The 14,862-nt window shown below is 33.7% G+C and overlaps 1 protein-coding gene and 1 long non-coding RNA gene across 4 annotated transcripts; one reads left to right on the plus strand and one right to left on the minus strand.

The window, feature by feature from the left end:
- Window positions 1–242: 242 nt before the first annotated feature.
- LOC120214023 lies at window positions 243–1,063 on the plus strand. The gene is made up of 3 exons (XR_005524826.1): window positions 243–298; window positions 401–560; window positions 724–1,063. It is a non-coding gene; the product is annotated as an uncharacterized LOC120214023 (long non-coding RNA).
- A 1,664-nt stretch (window positions 1,064–2,727) lies between these two features.
- LOC120214025 (eukaryotic peptide chain release factor GTP-binding subunit ERF3A-like) lies at window positions 2,728–10,754 on the minus strand. 3 transcript variants are annotated; one of them, XM_039212029.1, is made up of 18 exons: window positions 10,621–10,754; window positions 10,106–10,147; window positions 9,910–10,011; window positions 8,960–9,013; window positions 8,749–8,850; window positions 8,104–8,215; window positions 7,242–7,287; window positions 7,024–7,095; window positions 6,125–6,187; window positions 5,879–6,033; window positions 5,709–5,773; window positions 4,701–4,851; window positions 4,433–4,538; window positions 4,210–4,345; window positions 4,005–4,069; window positions 3,736–3,900; window positions 2,899–2,971; window positions 2,728–2,803 (listed from the first exon to the last, which is right to left on the minus strand). In XM_039212029.1, exons 1-18 carry the CDS (start codon window positions 10,622–10,624, stop codon window positions 2,748–2,750), a joined length of 1,569 nt encoding a protein of 522 aa, XP_039067960.1. In that variant the 5' UTR covers window positions 10,625–10,754; the 3' UTR covers window positions 2,728–2,747. The 3 variants fall into 3 exon arrangements, with proteins under 3 accessions (XP_039067960.1, XP_039067961.1, XP_039067959.1); XM_039212030.1 differs by having other exon boundaries at window positions 8,749–8,844; window positions 9,910–10,014; XM_039212028.1 differs by having other exon boundaries at window positions 9,910–10,014.
- Between the last annotated feature and the right edge of the window lie 4,108 nt (window positions 10,755–14,862).

A 14,862-nucleotide genomic window follows, 5' to 3' on the forward strand; every position in this document is an offset into this window, starting at 1 on the left:
ATATTAAAATCGGTTTTTTTATAACCGGTTTTTTAAAAAAACCGGTTTTTTTAAAACCGAAACCGGTTACACCGGTTAGGATATCCGGCCCTCCAAACCGGTTAGAAACCGAACCGGTTATTTTATAAACCGGTTTTTTTTCTATGGGAAAAAACCGGATCGGATAAAAACCGATCCGGATCGGATAAAAACCGATCCGGATCGGATTGAAATCCGAATTATGTGCAACCCTACCTGCCACACACGGTCGGAGACATGCAATTTCACATCGGTATGTGATTTGTTGAAGGGGGAAGAAGTAAAGCAACTCTTTTAGTTTATTAGCACAATCTTTTGAATCTACAATACTAAATTGTACAATTTTTTAAGTTCAGTAAATTAACCTGGTCTGTTTTGGCAGGTCAAAGAAAATAACTTGGCGCTGACAACTTTATACTCACTGGAGTCGACTATTTCCCAACAAGAATCAGAGATAGCAGATCAACACAAAATGCCCTCTTGGACCAAACAACTGTTGCCTGATGAAAAATTGTTGTGCTAAAAAATCCGTTAATAGTCGAGTTTATCTTGGCAATGGTAGTAGTAAATACCTGGGATGATATGTTGGGTCGGAAAAAATCATCGTACATCATTGTTTAATCAGCGATGATCAGAATGATGTGTGCTCATTATCTTTAGTGTCCACATGTTAGTCTTATGTAAATATTGATTGTTGCAGGGAAGAAGCAGATGAGTTATGCCGGACGTTGGAGGAGAAAGGGAAGAGTTCACGAACAGCTTCGGAAATGGCAGATGTGATGTACCATGCCATGGTTTTGTTAAGGCGTAAAGATGTAAAGATAGAAAATGTTCAATTTCTTGGCCAAAGGTTTTCTCAGTCGGGTATTGAGGAGAAGCAAAACCGTGCTATAAAACAAAGCTAAAAAAAGCCCAACTAGTCTCTTCTTTTGCCCAACCATGAAATTGCAAAAGCTTTTTCCAGTTCGAATCTATGTTACTTTGGTTTTGCCTGTGAATAACCGAAAAGGATTTCGGGAATAAAAAATTTAACTGTTGAAAGGTACATTGCAACCCTAAAATTGAGTCTAGATAGCCCTTGGAGAAATTTAACAAATAATCTGTATATGGTGTCGAAAGATACCATGGTTAAGCCTGCCTAACATTTTAGACAACACATTGACGGCGTCAACGAAGTGCCTTATATAAGTCCTTTTGCACCCAAATTTGTGAATCCAGAATGAAAGTAGAATTGAATTTTAGTGACATTTGAGACTAGGGGTGTAAATGAGTCGAGTGGAGCTCGAGTATTGCTAAACTCGACTCGAAAACTCGAGAGCTTAAAATTTTCAAATTCGACTCGAACTCGAAATCCTGAACTGAAACTCGTGAGTAACTCGAAAAGACTCGAAATGATTTTTTTCTTCAAACTTAATTCGATTGAAGTCTTAAACTCAAACTCAACCTTAAATACATAAAATCTTATTGTATTTTTAAAAAAAAATCAATACATAAATATTAATATTGTTAATAATTTATTTAAAAAAATAAAATCTAAATGTATTATATTTTCAAGCTGCTCACGAACTTTTCGAGTCGAATATCGAATAGTTCATTTCGACTCGTTAAGAACTCGAATCGAGCTCGAGTCCATTCGATTCGAGTATTTATTGAGCTTTGATCAAGTCGATCTCAAGTAACTTGCGATCGATCTCGTCTCATTACTGCCCTATTTGAGACAAAACTATTATTTCTCGTCTGTGGCTTATCAAACACAGCTTGTTGACGCAGCCAATCCCGAAAATATCGTCTATGGTTTCATTCTTTGTTGAAGCCTCTTCCATTAATTGTGATACAATTCCCAGCACTAATTCAATTTTCTTGCAAGCATTATTTCTACCCTTGTTTGCTTTGTTTTACGTACTTTATGTTGTTTAAGATTCTATTTTAGCAAACATTATTTCTACCCCCACATTCCAAAACAATCACGAGGGAGAAGATTCTATTTTATTAATTTGCAAAATTTTAAAATCATTATTATTGACTAAATCATAATTTAGATTCAGACCAAGACATCGTAGGCCTTCTATTTGGTATTTCTCAGTTCTTTGTGCAAATTTTATGGCATGGGGGGCTAGAACTTATTTTAAGTTTATGAGGAAATGCAACTTAAATAAAGGACCAACATTAATAATAATAAATGCATCTTAAAATTAGTAAAAATAGTTGAAGAATTTAGGATTGAAAACTCTGATGCTAGTCTTTTTTCAAGTCACCTTTGTAAGTAGAAAAACATAAATTTATATGTTTTCCCAACCAAAAAAACCATGGAGCAAACTAAAAAACTTTAGCCAAACTCTATTTGTCTGCATTAATCAAATAGGCATGGAATACTAGCCTAAACTACATAATTTTTCGACATGAACTCATATTAAAAGGTGCGCTACCAAGAAGCATGTGAGTTCAGAGGAATATATTTTGACCAATCTGAACAGGATGAATCTCCGACAGCGATAAAGTACATGATGCAACAATGGTGTGATACTTTGGTGAGAAAGGGATCTCACCCTCACAAGACTAAACTTCAGAATTGGTATTGACGATCAAAATTTAATTTTCCTTTTTATAGTTTATCAGTGTTTTTTACGTCTTAAATTGATTAGTACTACAGGAGAATATAGCGGCACAATAAAAATTCAGGCAGTAGAAGCAAACAATGTCTGAGTTCTCACCTCTACCAACAAAATCTTTTAAGCACTACTGCTTGAAGGAAGATCAGTGACTTTTCCTACTGCAACGGTTGTTCCTGAAGACAGGACACACAATTCATGTGACTCACAGCCACTAAGACGGATAATTTATCCACTATTGGAAGGAAGAAACAAAAAGGTCTTTCTTTACCTTCAGTGCGAAGAGTGAACCTCCCAAGTTGTGGAAAATCTGAGAACTTCTCAATGCAAATCATGTTGTTAACCTAAACACGAGAAAATAGTATTTATCAAGCCCAAAACTAACCGAGATCCATTCAGCTCTTCTGCTCTTAAACTTCTTTTTATGCAATCAGTTATCCCCCCCTCTATGGAAAACAGAACATTAAATAAAGAACATGCATCACACATACATTGACGAGAGTACAGAACCCTGATATTACGTTGCAAGTTCAATTTAGTTGGAAATATTGACACTAGCTAAGGCTGGTATTGGTTGAATTATATTCTGTTAAGGGCTGTTTCTTTCTGGTTTTGTATCTCTTGAGGGAGATTAGTTTGTATTACTTTGTTATATTTGAGTTTAATGAAATCCTAGGGCACTCTTTTCCTCCTTGTGCGGATTAAGGAACTATTTTTAAGTTCCGTTAATCACGAAGGGGGTTTTATTGAGGCCTTCTATTCCTATCAAAAAAAAATTGACACTAGCAATCTGTTTCTGATTAATCAGAGCATTTCGCCATAGCTGGAACCCAGAAATGAGAGCGGATTGTGGTGGTCTATCATTACTCACTAATGCTATCCTACTATTTGTTCTACCCTTACAGAAAAAAAAGAAACGAAAACAACTTGGAAACAAGTGCTTTCTGACTGTTTCTCACTAGTTCAATCTGACAATTCATTCAGTTTCATTTCAAATAAGTATAGAGCAATGCCGCCAAAAAAAGAAAAGTAATGTTTAAGCTAAACAAATTGAATGGGAGCAAAAATAAAATATCTATTTGGTATATTTAAAATAAAGAGTATGAACCTGAATACGACAAACAACAACAGCACCATTCTTCACAAAAAGGACTTTCTTTTTCATGGGTTTCCTTGTCTTCGGATCAATTTGCTGTAGTAGCTGATCTATCTCGCATTCCTCAACAATAGAATGAATGTGCAATACAGCCTTATAGCCAGCTGTAAAAATAGCCTAAACGGCAACAACATTTACAAGGCATGTTACATTCAGTCATCATGCTCAGAAAGCATCAAGTTTATAAAATAAGGACAACAGAAAGTGACATCCATGCATACATTCTCAAGTAATTCAAGGATTTGAAGCTGGGCTGTAAATTCAGTGACAGCTGGTATCGATTTTACTGCATGAAGGAAAAACACATATTACACCTAAAACCAAGGCAAAATAAAACAATGCAATTTCAATATTAAAAACAATCAATTAAGACAAGAGAAAGGGCTAGTAAAATTTATCACATAAGTCCATTTAAGCAAAACTTACCAACACTTGTCAAGACAAAACCTGCCGATATGTCCTCTTCTTCAATACCTGATAATCTAACTCGTAGATTTTCCCCAGGTCCTGCACGCCTAACCTTATTTTCATCACAATATACAGCTATAACCTTCACTTGAGCCTGCAATCCATGCATAAAAGCCTCATAGCCCATAAATTAAAAACACAATATACATAAATATAATAAAAGGCTGAAGAGATCAAGCACCTTGTTCGGCATAACTAATAAGGAATCACCCTCACAAATACTCCCAGATTCTACCTTTCCCATTAGAACAGTTCCCATGTCTTTAAATTTGTCAATTATAGGCATCCTAGTCAATAGCAAATCATCAGATACATCATAAAATAAGATAACAAAAAAAATTGGTCATGTATGCTACTGTTAGATGGCAGGACACCAGGAACTAGAACCAAACATAAAAGTTGTGTGTGCAGTGAATTCCGATGTGGAAGATGGTTTATAAATCACTTACCTAAATGGACCTTTTGGATCTCTGAGAGGAACTTCAATAGAATCGAGGGCTTCAAATAGGCAAGGACCATTCCACCAAGGGCATGTACTCTTATCTACTCTTGTTTTCATGTTAGTCCCCATAAGAGCAGATATTGGTAGGAACAGGACATCTGCAAGATCAAACAAGAGCAAGCAATAAATTATAACTGGTTTTAAAATATAAATTATCTGCTTAGCAAACCAAACAAGTCTCTAACATAGGAACACAAGTTTCAATACCATAAAAAACATGCTATCATAATCTGATCCGATTAAAAGTTACACAATGAGGAAAGAAAGATACATTGACACTTCAACATCAAGAGCTACAGGAGAGGAAGCCTAACTAGACCCAAGTTTACATTACAGCTAGGCAGAATAGAGCATAATCCAAAGAAAAAGTAATCAAACGTAACACAAGTTTTCAGCAACAAATTAGTAACCTAAACAAACTAACAGCAATTATTTACTTCTATTCCACAGTTTCAGCTCTAAAATAATTTATTAGAAACATCTGTTGAATAGAAAAACATTCAAATTAAAACTACATAATATAATTATCGCCGGATGAGAAAACAGAGTTCTAAACTACCATACCAGATTGAGAATCTGAATATATACAGTACACAACATTAAATATTTTGTAGTTTGTCAAACAGCACCTAAGGTTCCGAGACAATCTGACAGTGATTTGGTATCAATCCACGATTTAAACTCCAAAAGAAATTGTTTAGAAGAATATCTGAATAATTAAACATGCGTGTTATTCTAAAATAGGTAAAATTTATCTTGGAAGAAAGTAGAAAACAAGCCCAGTTGCATAAGATACCACAGGCAAATTACAAAAATACAAAGGATTTATTTAGCTTCTCTATTACCTTCAATATCTCACTATGGGCAATAACATATAGGAATGGTTCTATAACCTTGAAAATATCAAAAAGTAAAAAATGCAACTTGCAAGTTTTTTTAACAACAGTTCCAATACCTTTCTTCACATTGTAGCCAGACGATTTCAGAAAAGGTGTCATCTTTGACTCAATTTCATCATACCTGTTGAAGACCTCCATCAGTAATATTAACAAACAATCCCATAATACAAATTCACACTAAAAACAGCACAAAGCTCAGACTTGTCACAAAATCCAGTCAAAATACCTTTCTTTAGACCAGTTGACAGTATGATCATCCATCTTATTAACTACTACAAGTAGCTTCGTCACGCCCAAGGTCTTTGCCAGATGGACATGTTCACGGGTCTGCCCACCCTTCTCGTATCCAGTTTCAAATTCCCCTTTACGTGCAGAAATCACCTAATAGAGAAACAAAAAGGGAAGTTAGAAAGCCAAAATCTGCATTACACCATATTAAGCAGTTAATTGAAAGACGCAGGATGTGACTTACAAGCACGCCAACATCAGCTTGAGATGCCCCACCGATCATATTTGGAACATAACTCTTGTGACCCTAAATAGTGAATAGAAACCTTATTTAGTTTTAATAAATTCAAAATAAAAAGAATCTGACAAAAAAAACAAAATCATTTTATTCAGTTCCATTCTTCATTGCACATTAATTACAGTTAGATAATACCCTAAAGCATATCTAATGTATAAAACTACGCTATGGAAATGTTCAGTTTTTTATTTCGTATCACTTTCTCTATTACTTACAAGAAGCAGCAGCAATGCAGCATATTGCAAGACGTCCCATACAAGGCTCGCTACAGGCAGATTCAATTGAATAGGAAGTTGGATCATGAAACCAATGAATTTAGCACCTTAGAATGAGTGGAGTGGGAAGACCATGCGCAGTGAAGTTTTCAGAATAGGGTAGGGTACTCTATCTGGCTATGCTAGTAAGAATAACCTCATAGCTGCCCTAGCTCAGGTCTTGACAGAGCCTCAGAAGATAACAGAACTCAAGGAAAACTCCTAGACACCCTATAAAAGTAGATAAGAGGTTGGCTAGCCACATGGACAAAGAAAAGGCAAAAACCCCATTAAGCTAGGATGAAATATGATTTATAATGAGACATTCATGATGCACTATAAAAATGATAATGTAATATTAATCATTATGTAATGTGATTTATAATATCAAAAGAGCATTTGAGGAGCAACATGAGCGCAAAAATAAAGCAATCCAACCACACCACAAATCAGAACCCAGAAAAAAAATCCCAATCTACAAAATAAAATAGTAAAATAAATCAAATCCATCAACGTAACCTACAACTAATAAAACATTTAACTAGTAGATAAGATTGATTAAACAGTGTATTTCAGAGGCAATCCCCTTACTGGTGCATCCAAAATAGTAAATCTAGTAGTCTCAGTCTCAAAGTGTGCTCTTCCAACTTCAACAGTTTTGCCCTGCAATCAACATGTTCAAATTTATTGAACTCCCAGTGTAACAACTGTAGTCTAGCTAATAATGAATAAATGTTGAAAGTACTAACGGAAATATATCAGGAACTATAATTTCTCAAAGTTTGTAACATCTCTCCATTATATACTACCTTAATCCTCTCCTCTTCATTAGTGTCCATAATATATGCCATATACCTAACACATGGAAAGTAGTTAAGTCAGATAATGCAATAGCTGAAGATCCACAGTCTGTAAGAGAGAGGGGGAGAGAACAATATCAACATCAATACAATGAAATTTCCTATTGAGAAAGCTGCAAGGCAATGGGAAATTGTTTTTAAAAAGGGTGAACCAATGGAAGTTCTCAAAAGATGAACATGGCAAACTGAATCGATAGCAAAACGATCAAACATTCTAAAAGCACACATGAATGTTCGAGAGGAATAAAATAAAGTATGATCAGAACTACTTAACAAGAAGCCAATAACATTTCAAGCCTTACATTTTAGTATAATTTGACATAGCTCAAATGGATGAAAAGTGTATAATGTTTTGTTTTCTCTTCTCCATCCAAAATCACATTTCAAGCAGTGCCTCCTACCAATTGATGCTAGTGCATCTAGTTATTCATTCAAGTCGTGGGTTAAAACCTAATAATATCATGTTTGGATTAGATTGAATCTTCGGCTTGGAATTCTTGCCATCTTGGTCAGAAATACTCCACTATTTCATCCCACTAATGTAAAATGTAAATCATGTCTGTCTCACCATTCACTTTTTTCATGCAGATCAACTCTAGCCAACTAATCTGAAACTGTAAGGTGATGAACTAATTAACATAAGCAAAACAGTTACTGAGCTTTATTACATCTAGGTATAATAGAACCTTTGAAACAAGGTATAGAAAGCCTAAATTCCAACATGTGCACATTCATCAGAAAAGCAAATACAAAAATGAATAGATTGATTCACTAATCACTATTAAGGTTATAAGCCAAACTTATAGCTCACCAGCTTTCCCTACTTTTATCCTTCGCTTCTTTTTCGTACTTCTGGATTGTACGGTCATCAACCTGACCACTGAGGAAGAGTATTTGGCCTCCAGATGTTGACTTGCCAGCATCTAAGAATCAAATAAAGGAAAGTCAAAACATAAAATGAAGATAATTTATTTAAATTCTGCCATAAAATTTACATGTTTCAGTAAGAAAAATATTGATGACCAGTAGTCTTTGAAAAAGCAGTTTTGTAATAAAGAAGCTTAAGAAGACATGGGGCAACTAATTAGTAGTGACTAGGCATTTATTCCACATCCTTTGTGCAAGGTTGTTCGAATTTTCTCATTTCGAAATCCATTAAGCATTTTCTTCCTTTCAATCCACCATCCAATCATCCAAAAAGGGTAGAATTCTATTTACCCAAACTCAACCTTAATTGCTAACAGTATGTCCCTGAAATTATTAAATTTATAACTGATTTCACAGAGTTCATGCATGCGACTCAATTGACTAAGCTCAATAAAGCACATAATAAATAAGGGGTTGGTGAGAATAAAACTAATTTTTTCCTAGGTTAGCATAAGCAATTCATAATGGATATAAATATGCATGCATGCCAATTTTCACATAAGCAAAGCCATGAAGTAGGAATACCCACCAACATGACCAATAAAGACAACATTCAAGTGGCGCTTCTTCTGTGAGTCCACTTCATCTGGTGCTCCTGCGTCCTCCAGAACAGCTACTTCCTTGTCTTTCAGCGCACAACAAAATTGAAAATGAGAACAAGAAAACTAAAATTGGAATAATAAAGTAACAGACACAGTACATATAAACACGGGAAGGAAGAGAAAAGGGAATGAAGAAACCTTTTGGCTCAGCCTGGACTGGTTGAGATTTAGTATCAACCTCATCCTTCATGCCTGAAACCAACAATAAAAAAGATAACATTTTTTTCTTTCAAAATGAAACTAAACTGGCAAACAAAGGTTTATTATGAATAAAAAAACATGTAACATTTTATCAAAGGAAAGAGCAATTAGCATCTAGGCTGGGCCAGTTTTGGTATCTAAATAGGAAAAGCAGGCAAATACCAACTATACATTTACCAGCAGCCCATTGTCAATGCTCAATAATAATTCAAAAATATGGTCAACAAAGAATTAGGTCACCAAGAAAGAAAACAAGCACATAATGCATCCGATTGGCTATGATACATGGACTCTGCACTTCATCCTACTATACCTTTGTTACTCAATTCTTGAATGCTTTTAATTTATAGGAGATGATGCATACTTTTAAATGTAAAAGAGAGATAAAAACTATGCCTAAAATATACAAAGTCTGACACTGAATCCTGAGTCAATGCATCACAGCCGAAGTAAACACGAAACCGAATTAAAATCAGCACTGCAGGTTACAAAATGCCACAGTGCATGCACAATATAAATTCCATAGCCCATGTTAAACACAAGAAAACACATCACCTAGAGATTTCATATCACTGTTGCACGCAACAAAAGGAGAGTCATTTCAACTTCCTTATAAAACCTTATAATACATTTCAATTCCTTATTTTTTATGTGATTGCAAAGTAGCTTCAGAGCACCAATGAAAATTATTAAGTATAAAAACTCTCAAATTCCGTTTTGGAGATAAAAAAAAAAAACTGTAATTAAACCAAGTTGACAAATTATATAAAGTTTAGAATTAATTTTCTCAGTGAAAATATCTCCTCTAATTATCTTCGTCTCCAACAGTTACATTAACATAAGGATATTAGCAGGACACGAATACAAAGATCAACAATACTACCAACCTTCTTCCTCCACCTTATCTGTCATTTCAACTTCCTCCACCTTATCTGTTATTTCAGCTTCTTCCGGTTTTGCATCTTCAGGAATGACAGTACCGTTATTATCTTCTGTTGAGATTCGATAATATAACTCAGAAAAAGATAAAGAAAAAAGATTCCAAAAACAAAAGGGAAAGCCAAAACATTAAGAATATACTACCAAAAGAGTCAAGCTGCAATGCACGGATCTCGGCCTCGATATCTACAAATTAGAGAAGGAAAAGAAAGCAAGAGAGAGAAATTTTGGACACGTTAATTCCAAGAATTACCAATATTCACCACTGCAGCACACAAAGGCGCTAAAGCTGAGTTAAAATAAATAAAAAAAACGATAAATAAAATTACAAAAAAAAACTCTATGATTTATAAGCCTACTCAACTAATAGGAACCTTAATCAACTTAAATTCAATTCCCTAAATATCTCAATAATGTGAACCGCAGCTGTCATCACCAAAAACAGCTTTCATTGATAAAAATTTCGTAATCTTAAAAGAATTAAAACATATACATAATTAAGTGAAGTTCTCGGCGAAATAAGATCAAAACTGAAACAATCACAGAGAAAATCAATCAGATCCGGGGTCAAGGAAAACGAACACAATCAATATGATTGTAAGAGTAAATAGAGAATAAGGGAATGAAAAATCCATATAATAGAAGATTGAGAGACTTACCCATGGGTGCCGAGAGTAAAAGACAGCTTGTATGAAGTAGTGTACGCTAGGGTTTTGCGGCAAATGGAGACGAGAGATGGAGACGCTGGTTGCGAGAACTGCTGGATTTTTAGCATAGAAAATGAAAGGGTAAAGTTAAAACATATCACTAAACTAATCCAAAATAATCATTTTGATCTCTTAACTTTTAAATATTATAAAACAAATATTAAACTTTAAATTTTGTTATAAAATGAGTACTACATCATCAGTTGTTAAAGGGTTAATATGACACGTTAAAATTAATTAATAATATTTCATTTAACTCCTCAACAATAATTAATTCATATTCATTATACCTTTATGGTATTCTTTCTTATTTTATAAATCTTCGAACATCATTTTTGTGTATTTCAAGATCTTCTATTCTACTATTACCATTATTACTATTGTTTGATGATGGTGATGCTATGAGATTATCATCATATTTATATTTATCAGTAAATAATCCTTTAACTTTTTTTGTTATATTTTATCAAATTCGATATCTCTTAAAATAATATCTTCTTAATAAGAAGATTATATAATCTGTAAGCTTTACTTTTTTTATCATAACCGATGAAAATATGTTTTTCTTATTTATTATCAAGCTTCTTTTTTGTCTGTTTAAAAACATGGTATATGCGATGTCTTTAAAATTCTTTAGGTGTTCAACTCCTCATTTCTTATTGCTCTATGTTTCATTGAACGTCATACACTTTACACTATTTGTTGGGCATTAGTTCAACAGGTAAGTTTCACATCGAACTGAATGTCTCTACAAATCATTAGGTGTTCAACTCCTCATTTCTTATCGTTCTATGTTTCATTGAACGTCATACACTTTACACTATTTGTTGGGCATTAGTTCAACAGGTAAGTTTCACATCGAACTAAATGTCTCTAAAAATCATTATGAAGATGTTAATACGTGTTGTCTTTTATCATGATTATTGTTACGTTAAGGATTGTGTGATTCTTTCTTCAACAACTTCATTTTATTAAGACGTATATCTAACTAGCAACTAATAAATGATACTAGTCTTATAAACATTTGATATGTATGTTCCTGGTTTTGGCACTTGTATATTATGAAGATGACATTCTTAACTCAATTGCGATATTCACCATATTGAGATTCGAATATTTAACCTTATTTAAAAGATTTAGTACCTTATGTCATTAGACCAATTAATTATTGTTATATTATACTATAATAATCAATACAATCTTTAACTATTACATCAAATTTTTGAAAATATAAAATAAATTTGTAAATAAAAATAGTGTTAATTAGTTTTGTTAAAATATTCATGAAAGAAACTAGAAAGGTATAAATAACTGAAGAAACTACCCATGTAAGCCACTGGTACTGTATATACTTCTTGAAGATACTAATTTTTTTTATCCATTTGTTATTATTATTAATTATTATTATTATTATTAATAAATTATTATTATTACATTTCAGGCTCAAATCACACTCAACCCAATTACAAATCGGCCCAATTTACAAGCCCGACCTCGTCCAGGCTTAAAACTAACCTTAAACCCAATTAGGGTTTATGTCATCTCAGTTCCAGTCACCATTGCTTGCTGCCGTTGGATCTAATCTTGATCCAACGGCCCAGATGGTTCCAGCTTGAAACCCTAGGGTATCATAACCCTAGGGACCACGTAGCACCACCTATGCCAGATGCCACCTCCAGCCGTTGCCGACACTCCGACGCCTCCTCGAAGAAGCCTCATTTACTGCCACGACGCCACCACGTTGAAGCCCTATGGTGAGTCACCACCATAGCTACGGTGACTCACTTAGGGTCACTCCTTATGACCGGTCCGAATGATGTTCGTGGTGGCCTATAAATAAGGCCACCGAACCTATAAAAAAAAGAGGACGACAGCCACCGAGAGACACCAACTGACAGAGAGCAACCCAAAAAAATATAGGAGAAGAACATCAACACAGAGAGAAAGATACGAGCAAGAAACACCAACATCAAGCAGTACCCATAGCAGCAAATCGAAAGCAAAAAGAGTAAGAACGAGGGACTTACCACCGAGGAGAGCTCAATCGTCGTCGGAGACGTTGTTTCAACCGAGGTAAAAGCTTCGGTTTTCCTAGATCTACGAAAATCTAAGGGGATTTAAGGAAAACAGAGGCCGTATTCGGCTTTAGGAGGTCAAAACCTGCGATCTAGAGTAATTTAGGAATTCCGGCCACCATTGACGGTGGTCGGTGGTGGTGACCGACGTCGGAGCACGGCTGCCGGCCCAAAATATTTTAGAGAGAAGGCAAAGATTTTTTTTTCTCTCAATTAGAGAGAGAATGAAAAGAGGGAAATGAGACAATGGCCCTTAGGGCCGGCATAAAAGGGTTTAAATACCCCTCCCCGACGACGTCGTTTTGGGGAGGGGTGAGTGCATAATTTCTATCAGGCGTAAACTCTGTCCGCAGTACTCAAAGTTTGTACACTTTACAATTTCGTCACTGAAATTGACTTTTAATCCTTTCAATTTAATATTTAAATTTTATTTTATTTTAGTCATTAACTGCATATATAATTAGGGTAAATAATATATTTAGTCCTCTATAATTTTAATATTTTTGTTTTAGTCCCGTATTATTAATTATGGTTAAATTACACTTTTAATGCCCATATTTTATATATTTTGAATTAGGACTTTAGTTTTATAATTTTACATTTTAATCACTAATTTTCATTTTTGACCCTAAAATTTTTAATATTTTGTAATTTAATATTATTGCTTTAATTTCTTTTATTTTGATCATTATTATTATTTACTATATAGTATTAATTTATCCTATACTTTAAATATAGTATTCTATTTATTTATTTTTTTATGTTTTATTCATATTTACATGAAATACAATATTATAATTTTATAATTTGATTGGATAATAATATTTATTTATTTTTAAATACAAAGAAAAGGGCAGTCTTAAAGCAACTAGATGTCCTATTCTAGTATTTTAAAAATAAATAAATATCTTACTTGTAAAAACCAAAAAACACATATTGTTTTATTTAAATTATTTTCTTAGGAAAAATTATTATTTTTAATATTTTTTTTTCAAATATTAAGAAATGACGGTCTTAAAGCAACTAGATGTCATTTTCTGATGTTTTAAATAAATAAATATTTTATTTATAATTTATAAAAATTATTTAATATCTTTTTTTAGAATTGTCCGATTAAAATACGAAATAATAGGATCATAAATTAAATTTATATTCAAATTTTTAAAATTCTATTATTAGAGACAATTTATAATCAACAAGTACCAATTTTGGGCGTTATGGTGGTGTTAATCCTTCCCCAAACGTAACCGACCACGAATATCTTTTTATTTCTAAAATGAATGAATTTTTGGTTAAACGCAGACTAGTTTATCTTTTAAATGATGTTTTCTTAAAAAAATCTTTTAAAAGATGATTTTTAGGTATTCGACCTACCTAACCCAAAACGATCGATGGCGACTCCCAAAACATTTTTTTAATCAAAATCATTTATTCACATTATTTTTCTCGCCAAGTAAAAAAATTCGTACCCGGGCGAAAACCGGTTACGACAGTTTGGCGACTCCGCTGGGGACTCTGGTCAACCTAAGTCGATTTTATATTGTCTCTATAAGTTAGAAATTGAGAATTCAATTTTATTTAATTTATGATTCTTTTGATTTCTTTCAATTTTTTTACTTGTATATTTATGTTTATATTTAATCGCTTTTTATCAGTTTTTGTATGAACATTTCTCCTCACACACAAACACTTGCATTGTATAACATAAGCTCTATAATCAAGCTTGTCCCTTTTAAGTGGGAGTGAAAGCGACGACTTCGTGAGAATTTATTCTCCGTGTCAGACCTAACAAGTAGCTTTCGGGACTCATATGCTCTATGTCTTCGTGAGAATTTATTCTCCGTGTCAGGCATAGGGAAATGTGTCCCCTCGAATTGAACTCGATCCGCTTTAGTACGTAATAGACTAGGATTGAGGGTTTGACAGCCAAAGGGGCACCAACAAGGACAGTTCGAGTACCTTTACTCCTAGAACTGAAACCCTGCATATAATAAACCCTAGCAATTCTCCTTATCTAAGGCAATACTGAAACCCTCTTCGTAGGTATACACAAAGGAGAAATAAGCTCTAGCTTTTAATTTATTTTATTTTCTCTTTTCTGAATAAATGCATGCAAACT

This window comes from Hibiscus syriacus, unplaced genomic scaffold (genome assembly GCF_006381635.1).
Source record: "Hibiscus syriacus cultivar Baekdansim isolate YM2019G1 unplaced genomic scaffold, ASM638163v2 tig00110050_pilon, whole genome shotgun sequence".
NCBI lineage: Eukaryota > Viridiplantae > Streptophyta > Magnoliopsida > Malvales > Malvaceae > Hibiscus > Hibiscus syriacus.

What these genes read in the sequence shown, in the direction of transcription:
- LOC120214025 (XM_039212028.1), bottom strand. An exon ending in AGATAAGGTGGAGGAAGAAG is followed by an intron (nt 9,014 to 9,909) that starts GTTGGTAGTATT and finishes TGTTGGTTTCAG; the next exon opens with GCATGAAGGATGAGGTTGAT. An exon ending in GATCCAAAAGGTCCATTTAG is followed by an intron (nt 4,539 to 4,700) that starts GTAAGTGATTTA and finishes GCTATTGACTAG; the next exon opens with GATGCCTATAATTGACAAAT.